Genomic DNA, 27,207 nt, shown 5'->3' with positions numbered 1-27,207 from the left:
AGAGAAAATTATTGTGAAACTGGATGAAACTATTGACCTCTCTGTATATGTTAAAGTAAGTAAAGTTAGAGTAGCAAGTGGACCTTAAGATGTCTTTGGATGGGCAGTAGAGGTTCTGTAAGCAAATATTTGTAGGTACATGTGTTCATTTTTAAAAATAGATCTGTAATTTTCTTGAGATTCTCAGAGGGCAACCCTGATTTGTTTTAAGGCTCTACTGGATATCCTGTTTGGAGACATTTGTGATAAAGTTAATGCAGAATTCTGAAGTGATCAGAATAATCTTTTAAAAATTCAGGTGTCATTTTAAAAATTAATATGTCACATCTTTGTCATTAAAACCCAGCTAAAGCTAATTTGAAATTAGGAAGAAATCTAGGGTTGAATAGACATTTTTAAATGCCAAAAAAAGACACTCTAAATATAGTTGATTATTTCTTAAGTAAAAATGCTTAGTTATAATATCATCATTACTAATCAGTGTGCCCTGGCTCCAAAGGCCTGATGACTTCAAATGACTTTTTGTCTTGTCTCTAAAATCCTGTTTTACAAGGGATCAAATTTCCTGTAAGGTTCCTAACAGTGTGATTAAAGTTTAGAGACCGAAAGTATTGAGCACTTAAATGCAGGGATGACTGTGCAAATGTAATTCATGGGCTTCACCAGGAGATTTGGGATATGTCTGTACTAATTTATGATGATGATGTTGAAACTAATCTTTGCTAGGGATTATTGAAGCCATAATAGTTTATTGATGGTTCAGTTATTGTTTGTTGAAGCAGATTTACACAATTATAGTTTAATGACATAACAAGGATATTGTCAACTAGGAGAGCATGACATGAAAAATTAAACTTCCAATTAATATAAATATGTATTAGTTGAAATGATAATTTTCATGGTGATTTAGCCTCTTAGAAATCCTTGGAAAACATTATTAGCTTGTGAATTGAAAACTCTCTATGTTAATGAGTAGTGAGAAAGAACTTAGTATTATTCTGAGAAGATGGGGAATTAAATATTCAGTTCAGCTAACATTTATTGAGTGCCTACTCTGGGCTTGCTGCTGAGTTAGGCTCATAAATATAAGTTGAACAAGATCGATGTTTGGATGGATGAATTACTGGTTGCTTTTGTTTGTTGCTTCAGTCATCCTTCCCTCCAACCTATATCAGATGGATGCTATTGCCAGGGTTATTCAGACACTCAACAGTTTGTGTGTGTGTGTGTGTGCGTGCACGCGCGTGCATGCTTACACTCCACTATCCCTTTTTGTGTCACTAGTCCTGCGGTGGCTTTCTATTGTTTCATCTGTCATGTTCATATGCCTCAGCCTGGCTTTTGTCACAGCCAACCTTATTTCTTATTCTTCTTCAACACATCCTGCTCCAGGCACGCCCATGGACTTGGTGTCCCTTTTGTCTAACAGCCCAGTCTTAGCTCTGTGCCTTCTCCTCAGTTTCCTTCATTCACTGATGCATTCATTTAACAAGTAGGCATTGAGCCCTTCTTGTGCTCAAGCTGTGTTCCTGGGAAGTCTTGGGGCATACAAAGATGAATCAAACATGAATCCAGTTCTCAAGAATTTTTCACTCTAGTAGGGGACATGATGAGGTCACTTCACATGTAAGCAAAATACAAAGTAGAAAATTAATGCCAAAGTGGTAAGAAAGCTAAAAGCTTCCTGTTAGAGTGATGTAAGGGCTTCTGAGAAGGTGTCGGTTTGCATTGGGCTATGAAGGATTTGAATTTGGGTGGAGAGACCAGGCTGTTGTCCAAGTTCTGCTCTGTCTTTCAAGGTCCAGTTTAAGACATCCATCCAGGGGGTGTTCTATGCATCCACATTCAGCAAGGCATAGTCACTGTTTCCAGACTTTTCCCCCTCTGTAATCAGAGGAACCCTTTCTTTGAAGTGAATCTTGTGGAATAGCCTCTATAAATAGGACAGTTAAGGTAGAGATGTTTTGTTTGGTGCAAGGGATTATGATGGCCCTAGTGTTTAACCCACAAGGGGTACCTGCAGGCGGTGCTGATACCTGAGGCACTTTCTCACAAGACATCCAAGGAGTGTAGTTTGAAAGCCAGAGAAGAGACAGGAAAGAGTTTAGGTTTTAGCATCTGAAATGAAATCTCTCATGACTTAGTGGTCTGAGGTCTTGACAAAGTCAGGTCTCAGTTTTCCTTTCACAAAATGGGGGCAACAGCGCTACCTTACAGAGTTGTTTTAAGGTTTACTGGTGATCTACCTGATTGCTGTTACTATGGTTTACTGCTTTATTTCTTTTTTTAAAAAGTAATTTGGGGAGAGGAGGGTATAGCTTAGTGGTAGAGTGCAGGCCTAGCATGCACGAGGTCCTGGGTTCAATCCCCAGTGCCTCCATTAAGTAAATAAATAAAAATAACTACCTCCCCCCACAAAGTAAAATAATAAATAATAAAAATAATTATTTGAAGTAAAATTCACTTAACATAAAACTAACCATTTTAAACTGAACAATTCAGTGACGTTTAGTACATTCACAGTGTTGCGTGACCACAAAACATTTTCATCATTCCAAAATAAAATCCCTTACCTACTAAGCAGTTTCTCTTCACCATCTCCCTCTCCCTGCCCAGGCCCCCCTCCCTATCTGTGTTCTGTTGATGGCTCTATCTGTTCTGGATGTTTTATATAAATGGGATTATATGACATGTGACTTTTTATTTTAATTGAAGGACAGTCAGTTTACAATGTTGTGTTAATTTCTGGTGTACAGCAACATGTAACCTTTGGTCTGGCTTCTTTCGTAGCATCTTTTTTGAGATTCATCCGTGTTGTAGCATGTATCACTACTTCATTTTTGTGTATGACTAGATAATATTCCAGTGTATGGGTAGACCACATTTTGTTAATCCATTCCTCTGTTGATGACCTGTTCCCATTTTTGGCTATTGTGCATAGTGCTGTCCTGAACATGTGCGTACGTGTACTTATTTGAGTACCTGTTTTTCAGTTCTCTGGGTTATATAACTAGAAGTGGAATTATAGAGTCATACAGTAATTCTATGTTTAACTTTTTGAGGAACCACCAAACACTGCTTAATTGTTCTTCATCCCCATAGCATCTCCCATAGGGCTTCACGCACAGAAACAGATCTCACGAGATAGCTGTTGGTTGTCTTTGATTAGCATTTATAACCTCACCTCCCAATTCACATGTTTTGGGCCTCGAGGATTAATTTTAGGGGAAATAGGTGCACACAGGACTTGAAAGTTAACAAGTATCACCATATGGATGATGTCTGATGTTGTCAGACAGCAGATACTTGTTCACCGAGGATGCTGTTTTGAGCAGATGTGCCAATAGTCTGTGCTGGGTGGTTACGGAAGAGAAGTTGTTCAGGTCCCTTCCAGTAAGCGGTGTATGTTCTGTTTCAGAAAATATTGTTAAGATTTGTGGATCCTCACTCAATTACATAATAGGCTATGAAAAAATCCAGGAGCCTGTAAAAGTGAGAGAGCTAAAAATAACTTAGCAAATGAAACTCAGGATGACAAAAGAGTAAACGCTATTATTAATCTTTATTTTTTTCTACCACTGTTTTTGGCTCATCCATAATCTCATGACTCAAGTGTTATGACATTGATTTTGAAACAACACACAGCTTTAGTAAAAGCTTGGAGGAGGCTTCACATAATATTTATGATCCAGGATATTTTGACTTTTCCTATGCTGACATGAGTATTTCTGAATAGTGTTGATATTTATATAATACTAATGAAGCCAAAAGCTCAGTGTTGGACTAAGCATTTCTCTAGATCTGTTTAGAATAGTTTGTAATGAATGATGTAAATAGTGTTTTATTATAAGACTGTATGATACAACCATATAATTTACTGATGTTATTTTGTAGTTAAAAATAAAATGATTGAAAACCTTAGAAAATAGAATAATTTAATTTTGATGTAGTATCCGAGTCCTCAGAATTAATTTGGAATGATTCATTCTTATTTCGATAGCCTTTTAGTCTAACTTTCAAGTTTTTATGGAAAAAAACGAAAAGAGAATAATGATTTTTAGGGTTGTACTTGTGATAGAATATCCTATCTACATATGAAACAAAACCTAGTGCTCTGAAAAAGAGAAGTGGTGTGGGTAATTCTGAATCAGGGGGAAGAAAAGCATTTATTACTTGACTTTTGAATGAATTAATGCAGTTTTTTTCCTGTAGATTTGTCTTTCTAGTTAGATACTGCTTAGGCTAAAGTTAAATTGATTTTCAATCTATTCTTTTAGTATGCCAATTTACAGGGGGACCAGTGGGATGCCAGAAACAAACCAGCCTAAGATTAAAACATTTGCAGTGGATAATATACAAAGTGGATAATATACATGTGTTTAGTTGTGAATTGGCTGCAGATAAGAGACTTCTGATTTTGTTCCTCTCCTAGGGGTGTGTGTGTGTGTGTGTGTGTGTGTGTGTGTATGTGTAGCATTGATTTGGTTTGTAGCAAAGAGCTCCTGAGTTACATCTGCTTCTGCCTAATTAACTCTGTTGGTTGGTGTCAGATGAGAGCTAATTTTGAGATTAAATTGAGGAGTGGGGTGTGTGTCTGTGGCTGGGGGAGGGGAGAAGGAGGCTCCAAGGTTGCTCGGTCGTTTTGTGTAATATCAAAGTGCAGTTATTCACAGTGATGTTTTACATTGATTTTTTTTTCTTGCCTTTGGAGTAAAAATGATCACTACTGCCCTGAAATGTGACTTGTGCCAACACATATTCACCATTGTGGAAACTGGTACATCCTTCTTTTAGATGTGGTTATTGGCCATATCTTGATAGTTCAGTCAGTACCTAGATGCCTGGTGACCTTTGGGACACATAGTGACTGTTGCCTGGGAAAGTTAATATTGACCTTTAAACGACGTTTGGCTCTTTCCTGCCCTGGCCAAAATACTATTTCTGCCTGGCTATTTGAGTAATAGGTTTTTTGTTTTTTTTTTTTTGATGTTGGGATTCTCCTTTGGACTCTTTCACAGATCTAATTTTTAAAAATTGAAGAAGAGGTCTGTCCTTAAAAGAGTGAAATTTACTTCTTTAGGCACTTGCTCTGGGGCTTCATTTCCTGTCCTGAATTCCATGTTCTTAAATACCCTTTACTGGTATGAAAGAGCTAATATATCACCAAATGCAGTGTACCAGTAAACTCATTGCAGCTGTTTGGATTGAATAGTTGTAGAGATCTGTAGATGGTTACTGAATTTAAGGGATGTCTTTATGCCCAAATTAACATTTACTTTTTTTTCTTTTGGCAGGTTTGCCTGAAGATCTGGACAATCTTCTTTTTCGTCATGGACTGTTAAAACACTTGGCGTTCCAATTCTGGTATTTTTCCTTGTTTTATTATATTTTTAAGATTTAAAATGTCAGTCTTATTGAAATGTGTTGCTAATGGATATGAACAGTTCTTTTGATTGTGGGTAAGCGTTGTGGTAATAGCTTGTCATGTATTTTGAGTATTTATTAGTTACAAAATGCGTTTTGTTTTAACGTGTGTTCATTTGCTTGTGTAACCAAGATGCCTGAAAGCAACTTCGCAATATTGGATACTTTTCTGTCACCTCTTGTCCTGCTTCCTGCAGTTGTATTTTGTGCAATCAAATTATATTAGTTGATTCATTCTGAATAAATGATGAAAGATGAAATAATTACTTGGACATGGTGAAATGTCTTCTAATGAAATTTTGCCCTGAACCATTTTAGTTTGGAAAGATCAGCTTCCTGTTCTAAACTTACTAAAGCAGAATGATTCCTGTGTTCTGTTGGTGAAAGTGGTTGCACTATGAAAGCCAATGATTTCATTCCTAAACACACTGTGTTCCAAGTCTAACATTTTTGTCGATGATTTATATAACACAAAGGGGAGTGCTTATTAAATTTGCAGGTGACATAGATGACAGAATCAAGATTCAAAACAATTTTTAGCAAGTTGGAGGATAGACTCAAACTACCAAGATGAACTTGAACTATAATAAATTTAAAATCCCAGCATTTAAATTTGCACAAGGAAAGGAATGGAAGGACTCAGCTAGACAGCATTTTTGAAAGAATATCTGGGATTTTTAGTTGGACTGCATGCTTGGCATGAGCCAGTCGTATGGCAGGGCTGTTAAGAAAGTTCATGTAACCTTGGGTTGCGTTTGTAATTAGATAATGCCTAGACTGCCAGATTTTAAGATGGACATTAGCCAAACTAATAAACAACCAAGAGAAGGAGGTGTGTGGAAACCATGTGATATGTGGGAATGTTAAGGAACTAGGACATGAGTGGTCTAAGGTGGGGCTGGAGGTAGAATGGGGTTTCATTGTAGTGGTTTCCAAAAGATACTTGTTTACAAATATTTGAAGGCCTGGCATATTAAAGAATTAGTAAGAATTTCTTGATTATTGCAGGGGAACTAGAACTGGTGGGTAGAAGTTGTAGGAAGGCAGCTTTTGGCTCCTGTGAACAAGAAATATATTACGGTTAGAGCTGTCCAACAGTGGATGAGCTGCCTGAAGAAGTGACAAATTCTCCACCGCTGGAAGTATTTTGAGACTTTCTGGCCCATGTGTTGGGGATATTGAACAAGGGATCTTTTACTCTTTAACTGCAGGTTGGACTGGATGACCTCTAAGTCCCTTCGGCCCCCAATTTCTAAATCTGAAGGGAAGAAAATGGAGTGAACCTACGGTTTACTTCAAAAAGGACAGTCCTTTTTAAACTGCCTCTTTCTAGCTGGCTGAAAAAGTATAGTTCAATGGCCAGTTGTTTTTCAGCAACAGAATCTTTGAGAGCAGATATTAAATTCTTCAGTGTATCTGGCTAAAGTTTTGAGGAAAGATATTTTCCTCTTTCAGGCACATTAAGTGTGAATAAACAACCAGAGCTAACTTAAATTTTATATTTCATGGGATTTTTCAGAGTGTGTAGACATTGTATTGGATGGAAGTGTTGATGGCGACTATATATTGAATATTAGATACTGTGTTTGCTAAATTCTCTTAACAGTCCTGTGCGGCATTTATTATTATTGCCCTGCAGGTGAAGTGACTGAAACTTAAGTCACTTACCCAGGGTTTCTCCTCTGGGCATTGGTAGAACTGGCATTTGTACCATTAATCTGATTGCAAAGGCAGAACTGGCTAGAGCAGGCAATTGTGGCTCTGGGGACGACAGCGCTGACAGATTTTAGAATAATGGTGTCTGAGCCTCAAGTCTGCTACTGACTGTGACCTTGAATGATTTCCATTTTCCCCTGAGCCTCAGTTTACTCCTGGAGTCGTCCTGCAGATTATGTCAAAAGTTATATGTGAGCACACTCTGTAAACTTTATGAAAAAGAGTTAAGATGTGGATGTTGTCAGTGAAGAGCAAGATTAGAGCCGAGGTCTGACCCAACTCCCAGGCCAAGGGACCTTCTCATGGTGCTCTTTGCAGGTGTACTGAATACCAGATTGGAGACCCAGGGGGTTTTTGTGTACACCAGGAGGTTCCCAGAGAGCAAGACCACTGCCTACCTGGTATCAGATGTGTACGAACCTTGCTTGTACTGAGCAGTTTCATGAACTAAGTGGATATTAACATATCTAGAGCACTACTTTATTAAGAAGGTGAGGGGTTATGTTACTGCATTAGTTTCCATTTTCTAACCTGTGGGTTAGAGAGTGTCACAGACCCTCTTCAAAGGGATGGGAGAATGTGATTCCATAGAAGTGGCTAGGTGGGAGATTTTATTCCATATGAAACTTGGGAAATAGAATGTCTAGCTGAAATGGAAGAATCAGGATTATTGCTCTTTTTTTTTTTAAGTTTAAGATTTCTTGAAGTAAGCTTAATGTGTTTCCATCAGATTTTTTTGCTTCATAAACTTATTCTTTGATATTTTGATTTTATGTTTATGGAAGATGTATGTCTTGAACCGCTTTCATGTAATTTTATTAATTTCAGTAAAGGTTATTCATTAAATATATAACTTAGATGTGATCTCTTAAATGTCCCATAAGTGACTCATATAAATAATAAGTGAAAAATCCTAAAAAAAGTTCCTTCTCAGACTGTGACCCAATTTCTGGTTGGAAAATATAGTCCCTGTGGCTTTGTTACATAATACCTGCCTGTCATTACTTCTGTGGTCATTTTGCATCTGAAAAAGTATTACAAAAGAGTCTTTTAATTTATTTTTGGGAGTTCCATTATTGAATCTTTTCCCCCTTTTTATCCTTTAAGGTCTTGATTTCCTAGTTTAAGATGTTCATCATCCGAATGCAGTCTGTCCTGTTGGTCAAATAAGACAACTATCAACATTGCCTCTTTGTCCTCTTTTTAATCTCTAAAGGATGGATGTTTGCTAGATGTCTCTTAACATGGTCTGGAACACCCTGCCCATTTGTTGAATTGTAAATGACTTTTAAATGTGCAAGTTCTGTTAAATACAAGGAGAACCTCTATGGGTAACTTTTGTATTGAAGAAGTCATTTGTCAACCATGGTAAAACTTGCAAACCCACTTTATACAGAGTGGATTCTTGAAGCTATACAGAAAATAAAAAAGCAAAAGCAAAGGCCCTCTGAAGAGAGAATCTGCCATGCAGTCAGCACTTCCCATGGGTTGGATAAGAAGACAGTCTCTGAACAGCTGGAGCTCAGTGTTCAGGATGGCTCCGTTCTCAAAGTCACCAACAAAGGCCTTGCCTCCTATAAGGACCCAGACAACCCTGGGCGCTTTTCTTCAGTTAAACCAGGCACTTTTCCGAAGTCAACCAAGGGGTCTAGAGGATCATGTAATGATCTTCGCAACGTGGATTGGAATAAACTTTTAAGGAGAGCAATTGAAGGACTGGAGGAGCCAAATGGCTCCTCCCTGAAGAACATAGAGAAGTATCTCAGAAGTCAAAGCGATCTCACAGGCACCACCACCAACCCAGCCTTTCAGCAGCGGCTGCGGCTGGGGGCCAAACGCGCAGTGAACAATGGGAGGTTACTGAAGGACGGACCGCAGTACAGGGTCAACTATGGAGGCTCAGATGGCAAAGGGGCTCCCAAGTACCCCAGTGCTTTCCCATCCTCGCTTCCACCTGTCAGCCTTCTACCCCACGAGAAAGACCAGGTAAGTGAAGGGAGAATGTCAGTACATTATAAATATTGCCCATTTGACTTGCACAGTTTCAGTTAAATTTTATGTGAACTTAAGTTCTGAGTAAAGTTTGATAAACTCAAATGTTTTATCTCAGAGCAGGCTTTTATAATTTAAAAGGTGTATGTTGTTTTACAATATAAATTGTTCTGTATTGTTTTACAGTGTACAGAGGGCTTTCTCATTGGTTGACTATGAATTTAATGTGATGGCTGTGGGTTTTTAAAATGTATTTTTATTTATTTAATTTTAATTGAAGTATAGCTGATAGTGATTTGTTTTTTAAACTAATTGGTGAGTGCCTGAAGGGACTAGGATAGATAACTTTAATCCTTCCTCAAGGCAGGATCACATACATTTCAAAAAAATCCAAGAGAGATCATTGTATATTTTTCTCTTTTTAAAATTATTGTTTATATATGTTTTTAGCTTTATGAGGTATAATTGATATATTTTTCTCTTTATTATGTCAGAGAAGAAGAATCTGTTGACTAATTATTTTAATACTGCTAGTCTGTGCTTACTGTTTTAATATGTGACCCAAACCCTGCCTGCTTCACTTTAAAGTCATTTGTTATTGTTCACTTCTCAGTGAGTGAAAATGAATGTTTATTTTGTCTCATCACGTATCTTTTCTTACACTCTGGTTTCTCTGTTATTTCTAAAGTGTTCATACATAAATGGCAGAGTTCTCCTTAAGTTTATTGCTACAATTTTAAGTCTTTGGTTAAGTAGAATTTTCCTTTGTTTCATTTCAAAGTTATTGAAATTACCACCCAGACTAAAACCAAAGTAGAACAACAGCAAATTGTTCATAGTGATTTAGGCCCTCCTGTTTGGGGGCCTGTTGTGTATCTTCTAGGTGAGTGGATGCCCTGATACCAGTTATCTTTACGTCTTGTAAACCATTAACCACTGTAGGTAGAAGCGGTGGTTGTTGGATGTGTTAACTACATTTTCAGAAGTGATGGAAACACCACGTTAGGAAAAACTGTGCTCCTGGTGCCTTGTTTTTTCTCTTTGGTTACGGCTAGGCCCTGAGGCAGACCCTGCTCCCCTCAGGGCATTAAGCTGCTGGAGGCCCGGCTCTGCACACTGGGTCAGACCAGGTGATTTGCCTTTCTGTGGCCTGATCTAAACTCTAGCATTTATTTCTTAACCGTATGTTTATTTTATTAGTTTTTCTCAACATTTATTTTATCCTTCGGTGGTGTTTGTGTTTATGTAACCAACCCCCAGTGGTTTGTAAGAGAATGTGGGCATAAAGAAAAAACTAAGTAAACCTAGGAAATTTTCTTTTTAATGACATTTGTTTCAAGAAAATACAGCAAGTGACTTAAATCCTAATTCCTGTGTCTAACACAGCCACATTAAGCACTTCTGTTTCTCATTAAATATTTTTATAAAAGCTTATATCATGAAGAAAACTTGTATCATGCTTTAAGGGTATATAGAGCCATTTCTTGGTGGATTTGAATATCTTTGTTTTTAAAGTATATACATTACTCTAAGATATATCAAGGTTTTATAATTATCAGGTACACGGACTAATTCAGTCAGCTTTAGGCAATTTAATAGCATGTTTCAATAATTTTGTGATCCAGGGGGCTATCTTAACTTGTGACAGAGGAATCACTACAGATATTCCACAGTCCCTTTTCTGTCCTTCCCTTTAACCTTGCCCATTATGTCTTGCCACCCGTATCATATTTTCTTCATACAGCATCTGTATAGAAGTATTTTTAGCCTGAAGGAGAACTCATGTCTGAAAGTGTTTAGATTTGGAAAGAGTAATTTATTGCTTAATGGGCACTTGCTACTGATCTTTTTATGATGATCTTTAAATTGTCCAGTTAGCATCATCATCTTATAACAAGGAAAGCTGAGAAAAATGTGTCCTAGAATTTTCATTTGAAATTTGGGGATCAGTTTTGTTAAGTGATCATAATCTAAGTCTTAAAAAAGATTAAAAAAATCAGATTAAGTCAGTTTGGCCACAATGTATTATATTGTTTGTATTGTATCTTACAATAGTACTTCTCCTTGAAAAATGTAATAAAAACTACATCAGAATGTTATATTGCCCTTTGAAATTACAAGGAGTAAGTAGTTTAAAGCCATATACATTTTCTAAGTCAATAAAATAGAAATTCTGGGTTCATGATGAGTTTAGGGTAGGTGGGCTACACTGAAATAGAACAGGTGTTTGTATCCACATGTTTTTCTAGGGTCAGGGTCTATAGTTTTAAAAAACTTTTTTAAAGGAATCTAAAGTGTCAAATAGCCAATGTGAATATTTTTGTATTGTGGAAAATATTTTGAGTTTTTTCTACTAAAACCATGTATATACACTAATTGCTAGCTTTTGATCAAAAGTCCTTGCTTCAGCCCATGAACTTGGATCTTCATGTAAATTGGCTGACTATAGCTTCATGTATATAGGACTTGTTCTAATGTATTTGAAAGGCAGATGATCCCTGTTCTTGATGTGCTAGAAGTCTGTGGAATTTGCATTGTGGGAGGACATTTATGATATAAATGGCCACTCTACAGAGATGAAGTCATTCAGTTGCAGTTCAGTCAACTAATGTCTTTCAAAGAAGCTGTTATTCTAGGTACTTTTGTTGAGCAGTTTCATGTAACTGTAAAAAAGAAAACAAAATAGTAAAAATACTAACATTTCTTAAGTGTTAAATGCTGGCCCTATTCCAAGTGCTTTACTACATTTATTGTCTCCTTATCACAATAACTGTGAGGGCTTTCACAGATGAAAAACTGAGGCTCAAAGACTAAGCATTTTATCCAAGGTCACTTACAGAGCTGGTGAGCGGTGAAGCCAAGACTCTTAATGAGACAGTCTGATTCCAGACCTCCATACCGCTGGGCTGTATACTGGCCAACAGTGGTGACTTTTCATTAACAGTTAAAGTATCTTTTCCAGTTCCTCAGATGCTTAGGAGCAGTTTCCCCCCAATAAGTAGATTTCTGGCATTTCAAGTTTGGTAGTTGCAGTAAGCTTATTACAGTTGTTAAAGCAGATACTACTTATAATATTAGCAATATGGGAAAGCAGTAGGGAAAGTAGTAAATCTGTGTCTAATTAGATTTAACATCATCATCATTCCTATGCATGACTGCCAGGAGGGGAATACAATGCAAGTTAAAATAGAAGGGCTCCGTCCTTTCTGAAATGTAATTGCACATCTTCTGATAGTCTAGAATTCAAATTGGATATTACCATACTGGCTCCTTAGCATAAGTTCTTTGTATTTATTTAAGAAAGCTCTCTTTGGTGAGGTGGTATGGAAATGAATTAAACCATTGAAGATAAAACTTTATCTTTGACTTGGCTAGGGAACTCCTAAAGGATAGTATTAGTGTTTCTCATTAAAAGTGGTAAAGCTCAATTAGGTCAGATTATGAGGACTTTGGAAAGTCAAATATTCTAAGAGAGACTTCTTTTATCGCTACAGATTTTGTAGCATTAAGATTCCATTTGAACATCTGGGCATTAGTATTTTTGTAAAATCAGTTTGGTTCAGTTTTAAACAGATTTTTTGGTATTTCACTTCATTGGGAATATCTTCCTAAAATCTGTTGTCAAATCTTGATATGTTTCTAGTGCAGCATATAATAAGGGAATTCTCATTCTAGGCAGCTGTCGTTAGTGATGCTTCTAGTATCAGGTAGGGCTTTTGATTTTTTTTTCTTGAAGAAACAAAATAACTTACAAAAACTTTCAAACATAATTACCACAGCAGTGATCCTATCAATAAGAAAACAAAATAAAGATGAGTTTAAAAAAGAGCACAGATGATCAGAAATGGGGCTGAGAGACAAAACTATGTTAAAAGTCACTTTTCATGGTCTTGGCTTGTTCAGTTATTTATTCTGTTTGTCCTCCACCCCCTTTTAGGGAGATATTTTATTAGGGTTTTTGGCAGGGTTCTTAGTATGAAATATTTCCATAAATGGAAGATTAATATACATCTTACATCAGGTTCTTGTGTTATGTCAATGCCATAAATTTAAAAACTTTTATTTTTAGATTTTCTTCTTTTCAGTTTTCCCCTTGCCCTGGAGAGACCCTCCTCATCTCCCTGTGGGACTTTTCCAGTCACTTGTACTTTGTGAAGGACCATTTACACTAGTCCATATTGTTCTTTGATGTGGCAGTCTTCCAGAAGTCTCTCAGCCCTTGGGGAACTGTTCGTAGTCTCAGACGACAGTGGATCTTTTGATAGAAATGTGTGTATTTTTTGCCTGCTAGTTATAGAGTCCTTGTGTCCTCCTCCCTGTTGTCCTCCTCAGTTCTCCTTCGAGTTGGTGTCCTTTGTACTGCAGATGTCACATTGCTCAGTGCTCTGCTTTGTGCATTGAGCTGAAAGTTGGATGAAGCCCTCGATACCACAAAATATACTCTTCCATGTAACCTGAATTTTGGAATTGGTATGGGTGAAAGCCAGTTTTAGAATGACTATAAAGTCGGGCAGAACCCCGTTATAGAATGTGACGGACTGGGTGAATCCGATGCTTGCTGTTCCAGGGTCAGGGAAGGAAAAGGATTGTAGTTCTGTTGTTCCTATGACTAGGCTTCAGAACTAGCAGAGCATCTGAGGACTCCCTTTGTGAGCAGACGGTACCAGTTGTTGAGGCATTGCTGAGAGAACGTAGATTGTCTCAGACCAGTTAGTTGAGTCAAGGGAAGGATGAAATGAAGAGGAAGTGCATCTTTCTCTCACTCTGTCGAGTGACAGCATGTTCCACTTGAGAGCTTTTATTGAGATGGGACTTGTCTAGACTTCGAATGAAATAGGTTTCAGGTAAAGTAGAAACATTATGTCAGAGGATTTTGGACTCTTAAAATGAGTCTTAAACATTCTTTTTAACCCTTTGGATCTTAGATGTGTTTGATGCGATAGCTGCCTTTTCCTGATCCTGGCACAAATGATACGTAGGTCCGTCTATTTTCTGATTTCCTAGTGGTATTATCTTCCAAACATTAAGGATGTTAAGGGTGTAGTTTCCAGACTAATTTTGGATATTTTCAGTAGCTTTCAGGAATTCACTGTGGTATTCCTTATACCTATTTGGATTTTAACGGCTACATTTTTTACACTTTCAGTGCTAAGACAAATCTATATTTTCTAGCTTTGAAGTTAGTTAACAGATAAATGCTGCTTGCTGATTTATTCTGATCGTATCTTAGACAGCCAAGATTTTTCATTCATCCTTTCCCTTTATTTAATAAATAGTACATTTTAATGTTTCTCAGAGTGAAGGTCTGTAGTCTTTTTGTATATTTTATCTTTGTATATGGTAATGTAACAGTGATACACAAGGAAATGTGACTGTGTTGTCACCGCAACAGCAAATTTTGATTGTGAAATTCATGACTTTTTGCTTTGCTTATAAACTTAAATTTCCTTGGCCTGTATATGAAGCTACAGTAAATTTGATGAAACTGTTCTTCTCTGGTTACACCAACTTTTCAGATGTGAATCCGCATCTTCTCGGTATTTGATCTCTCCAATCTATTAATGTTTCTAGCTACATAAACATCAGTTAGCTCAGTAAATTAAACTTCGCCAATAAATCAGCCATGTCATCTGAGACACTGAGTTAGCAGGACTGTGAGGAGAATAGTTTTTTTGTGTTTTTTATTTTAGTTTATTTTTTTTTTAGGGGGGAGTAATTTATTTTATTCATTTTTAGAGGCAGTACTGGGGATTGAACCCAGGACCTTGTTCATGCTAAGCATGTGCTCTACCACTTGAACTGTACCCTCCCTCCTGAGAGTGTGTGTTTTGTCTGCGCGTGTGGATGCCCTTCTCTCGCTGACTGCAGGTTGTGATGGGGAGTTGAGACGTGTAAGAAAAGAAGGAACGGCAGTGCGGGTCGTGAGATGTGAAGCACTGTTACCCTGCTTATGCTTTCCCAGAGAAGCCTCCAGGAGTTGCAGACTGTATACTATTATTTTTCCTTTTATAAGTGAACCTTTTAATTAGCAGAATACTAACGCAGAGTATAACTTTCTGCTTTGTTTCATGAAACGTATTTTGAAAAATCTACAAAATGCACTATATGGACAGAGTTCTAGAGCAAATGATACTAGAGTTAAGCTGTGAGGCTGGTTTCTACAAAGCTACAAAATAAATACTAATCAGTGGTCTAAGCAAAATCCAGGAAGGATTTGTGTTAATTTGACAAGTGGGCTTAGAATTCTTTAGCCATTATTTTTTAGAAACCAGCTTTGTTCGTACATCCTTTCTCTAATTTGCTTCACTTTTGATCTTTGATAAAACCAGCTGCAATTTTGTTTCATTAACAAACTTAACTGGTTGACAGATGTTTGTTTTGGCTTGATTGTGTCCTTTCTATTAGAAACAGCATAAGCATACATAGAAACCATGCTGGGCCCTTTCCTGTCTGTAGCTAGACAGGAGTTTCAGAAGAGCAACTTAATTTTATTTACAAGTTCAATTTTTGTTCCTCTGTGCTATTATAGTAGGTATACAAACATTCCAGCTCTTGTTCCCCCTGTCAGGGAGGTCTTTTGTTCTTAATCTTCCATCTGTTAGTCCAGCACACCACCTCCCCCCACCTTTTTTTTTCAGCATTGCAAAATCTTAGCATGCAGAAAAAGGTATTGCAGAATTGGTAATTGAGATATCAGTGACTCTTCCACAGTTCAAGAAAGGGTATGGGACTAGCCTAGTGAATTTAGATAATTTCTTCCATCTTCTTTGATGTCAGTAAGCTGCCATATGGAAAGCAATGAGGCCTACAGGAAGAAGGTGATCCTTGATCTGGGCTGCCTGTGAGACTGAAAGGCCCGTGGGCTGGGAGCCAGAGGCTGCACTTGTAGTAGTTTCTGATGCGGCCAGTCCTGATTTTTGTCCACGGCCGTGCTTGTGGCCGTCTCAGATCATAAATGGGAATGATGAAGTTCAAGAAACAGAGTAGAGGTTATATGGGGTAAGAAAAACAATAGTAAGAGAAGCAAAGAACGCTTAAACTAAAATCCAGTGTTAAGAACATGAAGTGATGATTCCTGTTTGATGTTTGATAAACTTGTTTTCCAAATTTTATTTTGATATCATGTAGCGGCCTTATATCAAATCCCAACCCTAGTTTTGGAGCCTTGCGATGTGAGTCAGGCAGCAGAACATATGATCTGCTTGTGGAAGAGTGTGGGCAGTTTGAAGAATATGAGCCGTTCCAGATAGAGCACTGGCAGGGTGTAAGGAGACTGCGGGAGGGAGGCCGTGGAGGGGTCCAGGAAGACGCTTCCCCCTCAGCTTTGTAATTTATAAAATTGCAATAATGCAGAAGAGTTGCAAGAGTGGTCCAATAAGCACTGTTATTCTCTCTCTCCCGTGTGTGTGTGTGTGTGTGTGTGTACGTACGTCTGTACACATACATACATATATTCATATTGTTTGGCTGAACTATTTGAAAACAATAGAAAGCATTATGATAACAAATTATAATACTACTTAATTAAATATTAAGGAATATTCTCCTGTGTAACCACAATACTATTATCTCGTGTAGGAAATTCGGCAGTGAAACAAGAGTATTATCCAATAGTCTGTATTTCTTCAGATCGCCCCAAAATGTCATTTATAACTTTTGATTTTGAGCTAGGATCCTGTTAAGGATCCTGTATTGCCTTTGGTTGTTGTATCTCCTTAAATAAAGAAGTTTTCCCTCTTTTTTTACTGCTCAGTGACATTTTTGAAGCATCTAGGCCAGTTGCTTTGTGGGATGTCCCACAGTTAAAGTTTGTCTGATTACATCCTCATGATCAGATTCCGGGTAAGCATTTTTGGCAAGAGTACTGCATGGGTTGTGTTGTGTATTTCCTTTTTTGTCACATCAGGAGATACATCCTTTCAGGTTGTCTTGTTACTGGTAGTGCTTATTTGATTAGTTGAAGGTGGTGTCTGCCAGATCTGTCTTTATAAAGGTACCTTTTCCCTTTTGTAGTTAATAAGTAATTCGTGCAGTGATGCTTTGAGACCATGTGAATATAACCTCCAATGTGTATTAGTTTTCTATTACTTTCTGTAACAAATTAACAGAAACTTAGTGACGAAAACAATACATATTGATTGTCTTACAGTTCTGTAGGTTAGAAGTCCAACATGGGTCTCATTGGGTTAAGATCAAGGTGTTGCAAGGCTGTGTTCTTTTCTGGAGGCTCCAGGGGAGAATCCGTTTCTTCCCCTTTTCCAGCTTCTACAGGCTGCCTGCGTTTCTTGGCTCATGGCCCCCTCCCTCCACTTTCCAGGCCAGCAACATCGCATCTCTCCAGCCATATTTCCGTAGTCACATCTTTCTCTGACCACAGCCCGGGCAGCTTTTACAGGATTCATGTTGTTAGATTGGGGCTGCTTAGATAACCCAGGATAATCGCCTCATCTCAAAGCCCTTAATTTAATCAATCTATAAAGATTATTTTGCCACTAAGGTGACTGTTTCACAGGTCCTTGGCATCAGGAAGTGAATATTTAGGGAGGCATTATTCTGCCTGCCATACAGTGGTTTCAGTATCCTCACCTAAATCAGTTTTTGCATTAGAGGTTGCAAATCTTTGAAGGTTTTGGGGCTATAATGTAGTAACATGGTCTGAGTCTGCTTAGAAAGGAATGAATCACAGCTGATGACAGTTCTAGGTCTGATGGTACATCCTGAATCATTTCCATGAGGACAGGAACAAGGGGCTCCCCCTCACTTTCACCTAGTGTTTCTTTATTCCCAAGTCAAAGAACTGAAGGATGGATTTGGCAGTGTTATAGCTTCAGAGTTTTTAACAATAGGAGTTTGGATATCCAAAATGTTTTCTAACAAGTGCACTTAAAGTTGTAGAGGAGGGTCTTTCATTTAAATGCCCACAAAGTACATGAAAATATGTAAGACAACTTAATAAGAGAGGTCTCTTGGTGACATTTTATGTCTATTATTTAAATTTAAATCCTCCGTTAGAGAACTCTAAATAGGCTGAAAAAGAAACTGACTTGTTTTGGGGGAAAAAAACAGTATCATGGTCACCATGTTATACCTCAGTAAACTTGGGGAAAAAAAAAATATCCTGCAGGTGGATATATATTTTATTCCTTTAGTTCTTAATAAAAACTCAGAAAAAAAATCAAATCAAGATTCAAAAAGTTGGTTAACCTCAAGAATTCTCCATTTCCTTTCCTTTCGCAGTGTTTTAGTAGACTCTTCTGCAGTCACTGCAGTTAGTTAAAATGCTTTGGAAACACTGACTGTTCCAGTTGTTAAAGAATAACTGTTTAGTTATCAGCCTGTAAATGTGCTTCCTCGCACTGATAAAAAAAGATGATCTTCTCATCCAATGAGCTCTGACCTGTAAACCTCCCTTCCAACTAATCTCATTTTCCACCAGCTACTGAAATATAACAAGATGCCAACAATTACATCCTCACAAAGCATTTATACCAACCTACATAAAATCATCTCTTTATTGGAAAATTATGTAACATCTTGATTTCAATTTAGCATAACATGTTGGTTAGCAATAAATCTTGGTAGGGTATGAACACAAGCCTGCAGGCAGTTTGCAGAACATTGATTGGGGCAAATTATATATGTTTTTTCTAGCTTCTAAAAATTTCAGAGCAAAATGAAATAAATAGTTATTATCAAGACCACCATTTTTTAGGTCGTTTTAAAATCTGACATAGTAAAACATCACCATGTATCTTGCACTAAGTACCTGGACTCTCCTGAAATCTGTGATTTATGCCTGTGACTATTTAAGTTCCCAGTTTTGTCTATGATGCACAACAAAAGCAGAAGAACATGGTTAAAACCCATATTTGGGCCTTGTAAAGTATGCATAATTAACAGCTTGTGTTAAGATTTGAAGGCTCTACAGAAAACATGCAAGAGGATATTAATATTAAACACTTAGTGCTTACTGTGTACCAGGTAAAATACGAAGTATTTAATATATGCTAAGTAATTTTACATGAAACCTGAGAGATAAGTACTATTACTGATGAAATTTTACAGATGAAGGAACAGGCCAGAGAAGGGACCTTACGCAAGAAGATCTTTCCCCTGCTCCTGACTTCTGACCTCTAAGATGGCTCCCAGTCTCTTTCTTTCGTAATTTCCTCTCCCCACTGCCAGCACCTGAAGTATGTGAGCAGCCTGGTTCCTTAGCTCAGGGCAGCCTCACTGCAACACACCCCTCTTGCCACTCTTCCCCTTCTGAGGGTAGATTTACATCGGAGGGTCTTTATATGCAAGGGATGTGTGTATATATGTATATATATATATTTTTTTTTTTTTACAAGAGGGATGTTCACCTCGGCACACTTGAAAATAAAGATCCTTGTGGATCCCTTTATGACTGTTGAGAAAAAAAAAAAAGTGTTGTAGCTGGTTTTTCAACCCTGGCCCACAGGTTGGAGTACAACCACTTCACCGCCTCCTTGGCCTCCCAGTTATCTGGATGGAATCAACACATACCTGTTGAATTCTTGTAACATATAAAGCTCTGTCCTAGGCACTATAAAAGTTACAAAATATAATAAGCTATATTCAAATTGGAATTAAAATTACCAGTTGAAATATACCAAGACACACAGCTATGTGATTCCTTCTCAAATGGCCAGTGGGGTGATCTCATTTTCTGAGTGATTGAAGTTTATCTTCTTTGGGAATGAGTAATAACAGCTGACATTCACATATTGGTACTGTAAGTCAGACACCACTTAAAGTGCTTTAAATGTAGTAACTTGCCTGTGAGGTAGTACCTCTTTTCTTTCTTACAAGGGAGGAGACTGAGGCCCAGGAGGTTAAAGGACTTACCCAGGGTCACATGGCTGTTGTGTAGGGAATGGAGGGAGGATTCAACCCCAGGCATTTTGGCTCCATAGTCTGTACACTGAACCATTATGCTCCACCACCTCTTATTTCCTTCACAAAGAGAAACTTCTTTTAAAGAAAAGGTATTGAAAAGAGTAACACATTAAATTAAGTTCTTATAAACCTGGACCTCTCAGTGCCTTTTTAGTGTTTATAATAGGAGCCACTGAAAAGACTTAAAATTTATAGTGTGACATCATTTAAGGTGGCTTTTCCCAAACAGTGCTCAGAGGTAGAAGGAAGTAGAACTCTAAGATGTTAGTGATGCTAATAATGTTCTGAGTTGTAAAGTCCATGAGAAGTTCTGGAATTTAATCTGCCTAGCCTGCAGTTTCCCAAGATGGTTTGGGCCCTCTCCTTTCCCTTTCTCCTCACTCCTCACAATAGCCATCCATTTGTCTAGAAATCATTGCATTTGGTTAAACACAGTTTGGATAGTAATGATGTAAGGTTATACTGCTAATCCCTTTCCTCATTTCTCCCAAAATACACATCCCAAAGGAAATAATTGACTGATTGACTGTGGTGTTTGTACTTCAGAACAGAAAACCCAAAATCATCACATTCATGCCTTGTCTCTATTATGAATTAGTGTAGTAGAACTGTTGATGATAATTCTTCAACTGTAGAGTAACATTTTAGAGTAGCAGGTGGTTTTCAAGGTCACCAGGTTCAGGAGTTTTAAGCTGAGGTTCAAGGGCTCCTTTGGGGGATTCACAACCCCCTGAACTTTGTATACAGACTGTGGACTTACATATTTTTGAGTATTCTTCTGTTGTCTCTCACCTCTTCCCTTCTTCAACAGGTCATTTGATTTAGGCCAGTGGTTCCCAGATTTTGCGGCACGTTTGAATCATGTGAAGAGCTTTTTAAATTCTGATGCCCAGATCACACCCTATACCTGTTTAGACAGAGTGTCAGGGTAGGAGGCAGGCATCAGAACTTTTTGCAGCTCTGTAGAGGATGCCAGTGAGCAGCGAAAGTTTGGGAATCACTGCCCGAGGCTAACTTTCTTCTTTTATAGATGAGCAAATAGGGTCTGCTTTCGTGGTTGAGGAAACAGTCTAGATATGTTAATTGGGCAAGGAGCTTAGAGTTCATTCTAAAGGAGTCCTTGGAGGAAGAGGCTCTGGACCAGAATGCTTAAGTTCAAATCCTGACTTCTCCACTGGGCAAGTACAGTGTGTCTTGGTTTCCCCAGGGGGCTGATGGAGATAACAAAAGCACAGGCTGCTTAGGGGTGGTTTGCTCCAACCCCATTGCCTTGAGAAGCCAAGATGGCAGGCATTTCCTGGGCTGTGATCGGAAGGGCAGCTGAGCAGAGTTCAGCGCTGTGGGAAGGGCGGTTGCCGCTGGCGCTCCCTCCCTGGCCATCCTGCACCTGAAGGAGAAGTGTAAATTGCTACCCTTCTCACCTTCCAGTGAAGACCTCCTCTCCCATTGGAGACTTGTTCTAGTCATCTAGGCCGCCAATTGCTAACATTCATGTTTCTTTGTTGTTTTCTCCCCAATTCTTGTTATTTAAATAATCAGAAAAAAAGTGTATTTTCAGAGTAACACATGCTTATTTTACAGACTTCGAAGAATACAGAAAAGTTCAGGAATGATACACTATGACCTCAAATTTCACTCCAGACATAGCTACTGTTAAAGTTTGTATTTTCTTCCTTTCAGTCTTTTTCTCCTGCATGTGTATATTTGTTCTGTTTAAATAAGAAGAAGAATATGTTAGCTATATAATCTTGTATCTTGCTTTCTATGTTTAAAATAGGTTGTGAGCCTTTCCCCATATTCTTGATGATTCTTTGAAGTGTGACTCTACAGAGGCTGGTAGTGCTTCTTACTTCTTTGTCGCTCAACATTGAGGATGTTCCTCATTTTTTTTTGCTATTACAAATAATATTGCTGCTAAAAATTTGTGTACACGTGGGTAATTATTTCTCATAGGATAGATTATTAGAGGACGTACAGTAAGGCATAAACCTGAATTCTTTTTCTAAAATATTTGGAACATTGTCAAAAGGTATTTCAAAAGGTAGTACCAGTTCATACTTGGGCAGAGTATGAGAGGCCTTGGGCATCCATTTGCTTCCTCATCCTTACTTTTTTTTAAAATTTTGCTAGTGTGGTAGAGGGAAGAGTGGAACCTTGTTACTTTACTTTGTGTTTCTTTGATTACAAATGACTTGTACACTTTTTTATGTTTAATTGTGTCATGGTTATCTTATCTCCCCATCCTTCATTCCTGTGTCCCAGAGGCAACCATCTTCAACTCTTGTCATTTCTTCTGGAAGTTAGGGTTCTGTACTTTTAAACAGCATTCTTATAAAGCTGTTTCTTGAATTTCAGTTTTAGACATTTTCCATTGACTTCTTGCCAGGGAAAATAAGAATAAGGTTTCTTATATACATATGCCCTTCCCTGTCCCCTTGCCTCTCTCTTCTCAATGTAATGTAAGTCTTCATCTTTGCTTAAGTATTTGTATTCAGGGTTTATATTTTTACCTGTATGCAAATGTTATTTAGTTGAGCCATGAAAAATACTATTATCAATCCTTGTGATTTTTTTTCTTGCTTATTTTAAGAAAGTTCTTCTCCATCCTGCGTTCAGAGAGGCATTTATGGATATTTCCTTCTAATTTTTTATTTGTCTTTAGAGGTACTATATTTCAATCCTTAAAATCATCTGTAATTTTAATTTTGGTAAATGGTGTTAGAATCTCTTGTTGTTTTTAGTAGCTGACTGGTCTAGGATCATATAATAAAATTCTTATTTTCCCACTAATTTATGGTGCCTTAAAAAAATCACATAATAATTTTATATCTTATCAGAAGGCTAGATCTCATTTTAATACTCAGTTCCACTTTTACCTTTGAACATTTTAATTTAATTAACTTTCCAACTTTTATTTCACTTAACCTCATTTAACCTGTGGAGCTGTCTCCAATTTTGCTTTGGAATGTAGAGGAGAAGAGAGGAGGCAAAAGTCAAGTGGCCTCCATGGTACAGAATTCTCATTTTCAAAGTTTTCTAGAATACATAGATCAGTTGAAATCATTTGCTGCTCAAATCCTGTGGATCTCTGGAGGGTCTTAGCTAGTCCTATATGTCAGCCTGTGTTTCACTAATTCCTTATGATCATTTTATGAAACTGAGTGTTCAGAAAAGTGTTTATTTTAGCTGATTAACTCTGGTTAATGTGAAAGTGCATTTGTTAGAGATCCTTGCTATATTAAACCTGACATAGCTGGAAGAGAGTGGATTTCCTGTTGGGCATGACTTGAGCTGTTGCCCATTACACTCTGTCCCCTTCCCTGCCATCTGATCTTTCCAGGCACCTCAGTCTCATTCAGTGTTGCCCAAAGGTTTATACTGGGCTGTGAATTTCCTAAATTTACCTCTCTCATTGAATTTCTAATTTAATTTTATTGTGGTCAGAGAATACAGTTTATATGTTTTCAGTCTTTTTCCATTTATTGAGACTTGCTTTATGCCTAGCATATGGTTTGTCCCAAAAAATGTTCTGTGTATACTTGAGAGAAATGTGTATTCTGCTATTGTTGGGTGGAGACATCTGTAGATGTCTGTTAGGTCTAGTTGGTTTGTAGTGCTGTTCAGAACTTCTAATTTCCTTGCTCCTCTTCTGCTTGGTTACTCTTACTGAAAGTGTAATATTGAGGGCTCCAACTGTTATTGTTGAATTATCTACTTCTTCTTTCAGTATTGCTACTTTTTCTTAATGTGTTTTGAGACTCTGTTGTTAGGTACAAATATTTATAATTGTTATGTTTTTCATGATACATTGACCCTTTCATTATTGTACAATGTCCCTTTTTTCTTCGTAGTAACAATTTTTATGTTAAAATCTTTTTTCTCATAAACCACTTCACTTTTCTTCAGTTACCATTTGCATGGTATATCTTTTCCCATTCTTTTACCTTCAACTTACTTATATCTTTGAATCTAAAGTGTATCTCTTGCAGACAGCATAAACAGTGCTGCTGTGAACACTTGTGCATGAGTATTTGTTGGAATCTGTGTTTTTAATTCTTTTGGATATATGCCTAGGAGTAGAATTGTTGGGTCACATGATAATTCTACATGTTTAATCTTTTGTGGAACTCCTTAACTGCTTTTAACAGTGGCTGCGCTATTTTGCATTTCTACCAGCAGTGTATGAGGGCTCCAATTTCTCCATATTCTCATCAGCGCTTATTGTATTCTCCCCTACCCCCTTTCTTCGTAGGCTAATGGCTCCCTTAGTTTCTTTTTCAGAATCTTCATGGCTAGTCGTGCTTGCTTATTTTTCCATATAGACTTCAGAATCAGCTGTTTAGAACTGAAAAGATCTTGCTGTAATTTTATTGGAGTTTTTAGGGTATAGAATGGCATTTCTTGGAATCTTTGTTTTTAATTATACCAAATAATTAAATCTTATACCAATAATTGAATCTTATACCAAAGAACAGGTGTATCTTTCCATTTTTAAAATCTATTCTTTTACTTAAATTTTTTATTTTGGAAAAATTTCAGCATATGAAAAATCAAGAGCAGTGCTTACCCGTTACCAGCTATGACAATAATTACCTCATGAACACTCTTGTTTCAGTTATATCCCTACATATTGCCCCTAGCTCCTGCTACTACTGAATTATTTTGAAGCAAATCCAGACATACATCATTTTGTCTATAAATACTTCTGTGACATAGTCATTATTATCTATTTAAAGCCTTTTATATGTGAATGTAAGTATGTAGAATATAGAGTGTGAATAGTGTACTGAAGAATTTTAACTTTATGTTAAACTAAATTGATTCCTACGTGCGATCTTTTTGGGTTGCTGTTGTAAATGGAGTCTTCCATTACACTTTCTAATTGTCTCTTTTTTTAAAATACAGGATTGTTACTGATTTTTATATATTATTTTTATATCTAGCCACCTTACTGAATTCTTTTGTTTATAATAATTTTTAGTGTATTATCTAGAGTTTTCCAGGCAAGTAATGCTGTGATTGGCAAATAATGATTATTTTAATTCTGTTTTCTCCTTTCTAATTTATATATCTTAAATTTTTCTGTTGTCTTTTTATCAGCTCTGGTACCTCCTTAATGATGTTAAAGAATACTGGTGATAGTGGGTATGTTTTGGGGGAATACTTCAGTATCTTCCAATTAAACATGATGCTGACTTATGTATTTACCATGTTGTTAAAGAGATTTCGTCAGATATGGTTTTTTTAATTGTATTAAATGTCTTTTTAGCACTTATGGAGATAATGACTTTCCTCCTTGGATGCTTAGTATAATTAATTACAGTATATGATTAATTATAATAACTGATTTCCTAATATTTAACCATACTTGCTTTCTGAGTATGAATCCCACATGTTCATGGTGTATTATTTGTTTAACAAGTGACATTCCTTTAAATAGTAAATTTTCAGGGCATATTTAAAAGTTTTAGTCATAATAAATTTACCCACAACGTTTTAGAAACATGTCTATTCAGTGAAGAAGTGTTCTTATTAGTAAGCTTATTTCCTGTTGTCCCATCCTTTTGTTCTGCTCATATTAGGGGACCAGATTGTGTGTGTGTGTGTGTAAGTGAGATAGAGCATGCATGCACTTGAGGGAGAGGGAGAAAGGAAGGAGTGAGAGAGAACACAACCTTGTGCAAGAGAGAAAACACAATATTGTATTTTAGAAGCTATGATACGATAATTGTAAGACATGACATATCCAAATCTTTGTTGTAACAAACTGTAATATAATAATTTTTTACCAAAACAATTTAAACTAAGTATTTTTACCATTAAATTAAAACCAGATGTGTCTAATGGGTGAGAATACTTGAAACAGTAGTGATAGCATAGTATGACTGAAAGAATACGGGCATTTTAAATTTAAAATTTGCATTTTTTGACCTTTTGGAAGTTATAAAAGTAATATGTGCCTAATGTAAAAAATGTAAACATATAAAGTAAAAAGTAAAAGTTGTTCCTCATTGGCCCTGCATGTTTTTCCCCTAAAATAGCTTTCCAAAGACAACCAACCACAGCTAGTGATTTGTGTGTATTCTTCCAAGTCCTTTTAAAAAAAAGTACTTGTACATAGATATTATACATACATTTGTGTATGTATATTTTAACAAAAAATAGGTTCATACTTTTGGTATTTTTTGTTCTTTTGAAATTTATATATATATATATATATACACACACACATATATATATATATGAAATATACTAACATATTCTTCTTGAAAAAGTTCTAATAATAGGAAGAAAACAAAGCCCTGTACAAACTCCCTGAGTCTCAGTGCTTTCATCTGTAAAAAAGGGAATAATAAAATATTTTTCATGGGAGTGTTGATTAGGATTTCATGAGATAATGCATTTGAGTACCTGACACAGTGCCTATTCAGTAAAAGAGACAAGTAGTTATTTTGAACATGTATCAGCTCTGGAAAAATTTTTTAAATTATTTTATTTTTAGCTCTGGAATGTTCAATGACACACACTTTGCTTCATTACCTATAGGTTCTGACAGTGATCTTTTGATTTACTCTTTTTTTAAGGCCCAATCAAAAAAGAGAAGGTCTTAAATGTTTTCCTTATAGCTTTATGTGCTATAAATATGTTTAATTTTATAGCAGAGGCTAATTTTTTCTTCTTCTTTATTAATTATTTAGATTATTTCTCTCCTACTCCCCTCAGTCAGTACTTTTCATACCCAAGTGTGCCTCCATCACAATTTTTGCCAGTTTTGCATCGTATCTATCAATTGTTTTCTTAATATTTTCTTTCATATTGCCCCAGTAAAGAGGCATAATAACCAGATGACATGCATGAATCTTGGTTGGATTCTGTACCAGAAATTGTAGGGGATAATTAGGTACATTTGAATTTAGCCCAGATATTAAGGGAAATTAAAGCATTAATGTTAATATTCTTTGTGTGGGTGATGGCATTTTGGTCATCTAAGATTATGTCCTTATGCATTAGGACATGCCTTCTGAAGTATTTAGAGGTCAAGTGTCATGCTGCTTCAGGTTACTGTCAAGTGGTTCATCAACAACCGTAACCAAAGTACGTGTGTATCAATGTATGTGTACGTACAGAGAGATGCAGGTGTAGAGAAAGGCAGAA

The 27,207-nt window shown here is 36.9% G+C and overlaps 1 protein-coding gene across 7 annotated transcripts in view; it reads left to right on the top strand.

Moving 5' to 3' along the window:
• Positions 1 to 27,207, top strand: part of KAT6B (lysine acetyltransferase 6B) — a 161,225-nt gene that overhangs the window by 5,040 nt on the left and 128,978 nt on the right. For all 7 annotated transcript variants that reach the window (XM_072971267.1, XM_072971266.1, XM_072971264.1 and 4 more), the window contains exons 2-3: positions 5,295 to 5,364; positions 8,248 to 9,126. In XM_072971267.1, the coding sequence (XP_072827368.1) occupies positions 8,506 to 9,126 (621 nt within the window). In that variant the 5' untranslated portion in view covers positions 5,295 to 5,364; positions 8,248 to 8,505. The remainder of the gene's footprint in view (positions 1 to 5,294; positions 5,365 to 8,247; positions 9,127 to 27,207) is intronic.

Source organism: Vicugna pacos, chromosome 11 (assembly GCF_048564905.1).
Source record: "Vicugna pacos chromosome 11, VicPac4, whole genome shotgun sequence".
Lineage (NCBI taxonomy): Eukaryota > Metazoa > Chordata > Mammalia > Artiodactyla > Camelidae > Vicugna > Vicugna pacos.
Note: the sequence above shows the minus strand (reverse complement) of the source record. Positions and strands in the feature narration are given on the sequence as shown.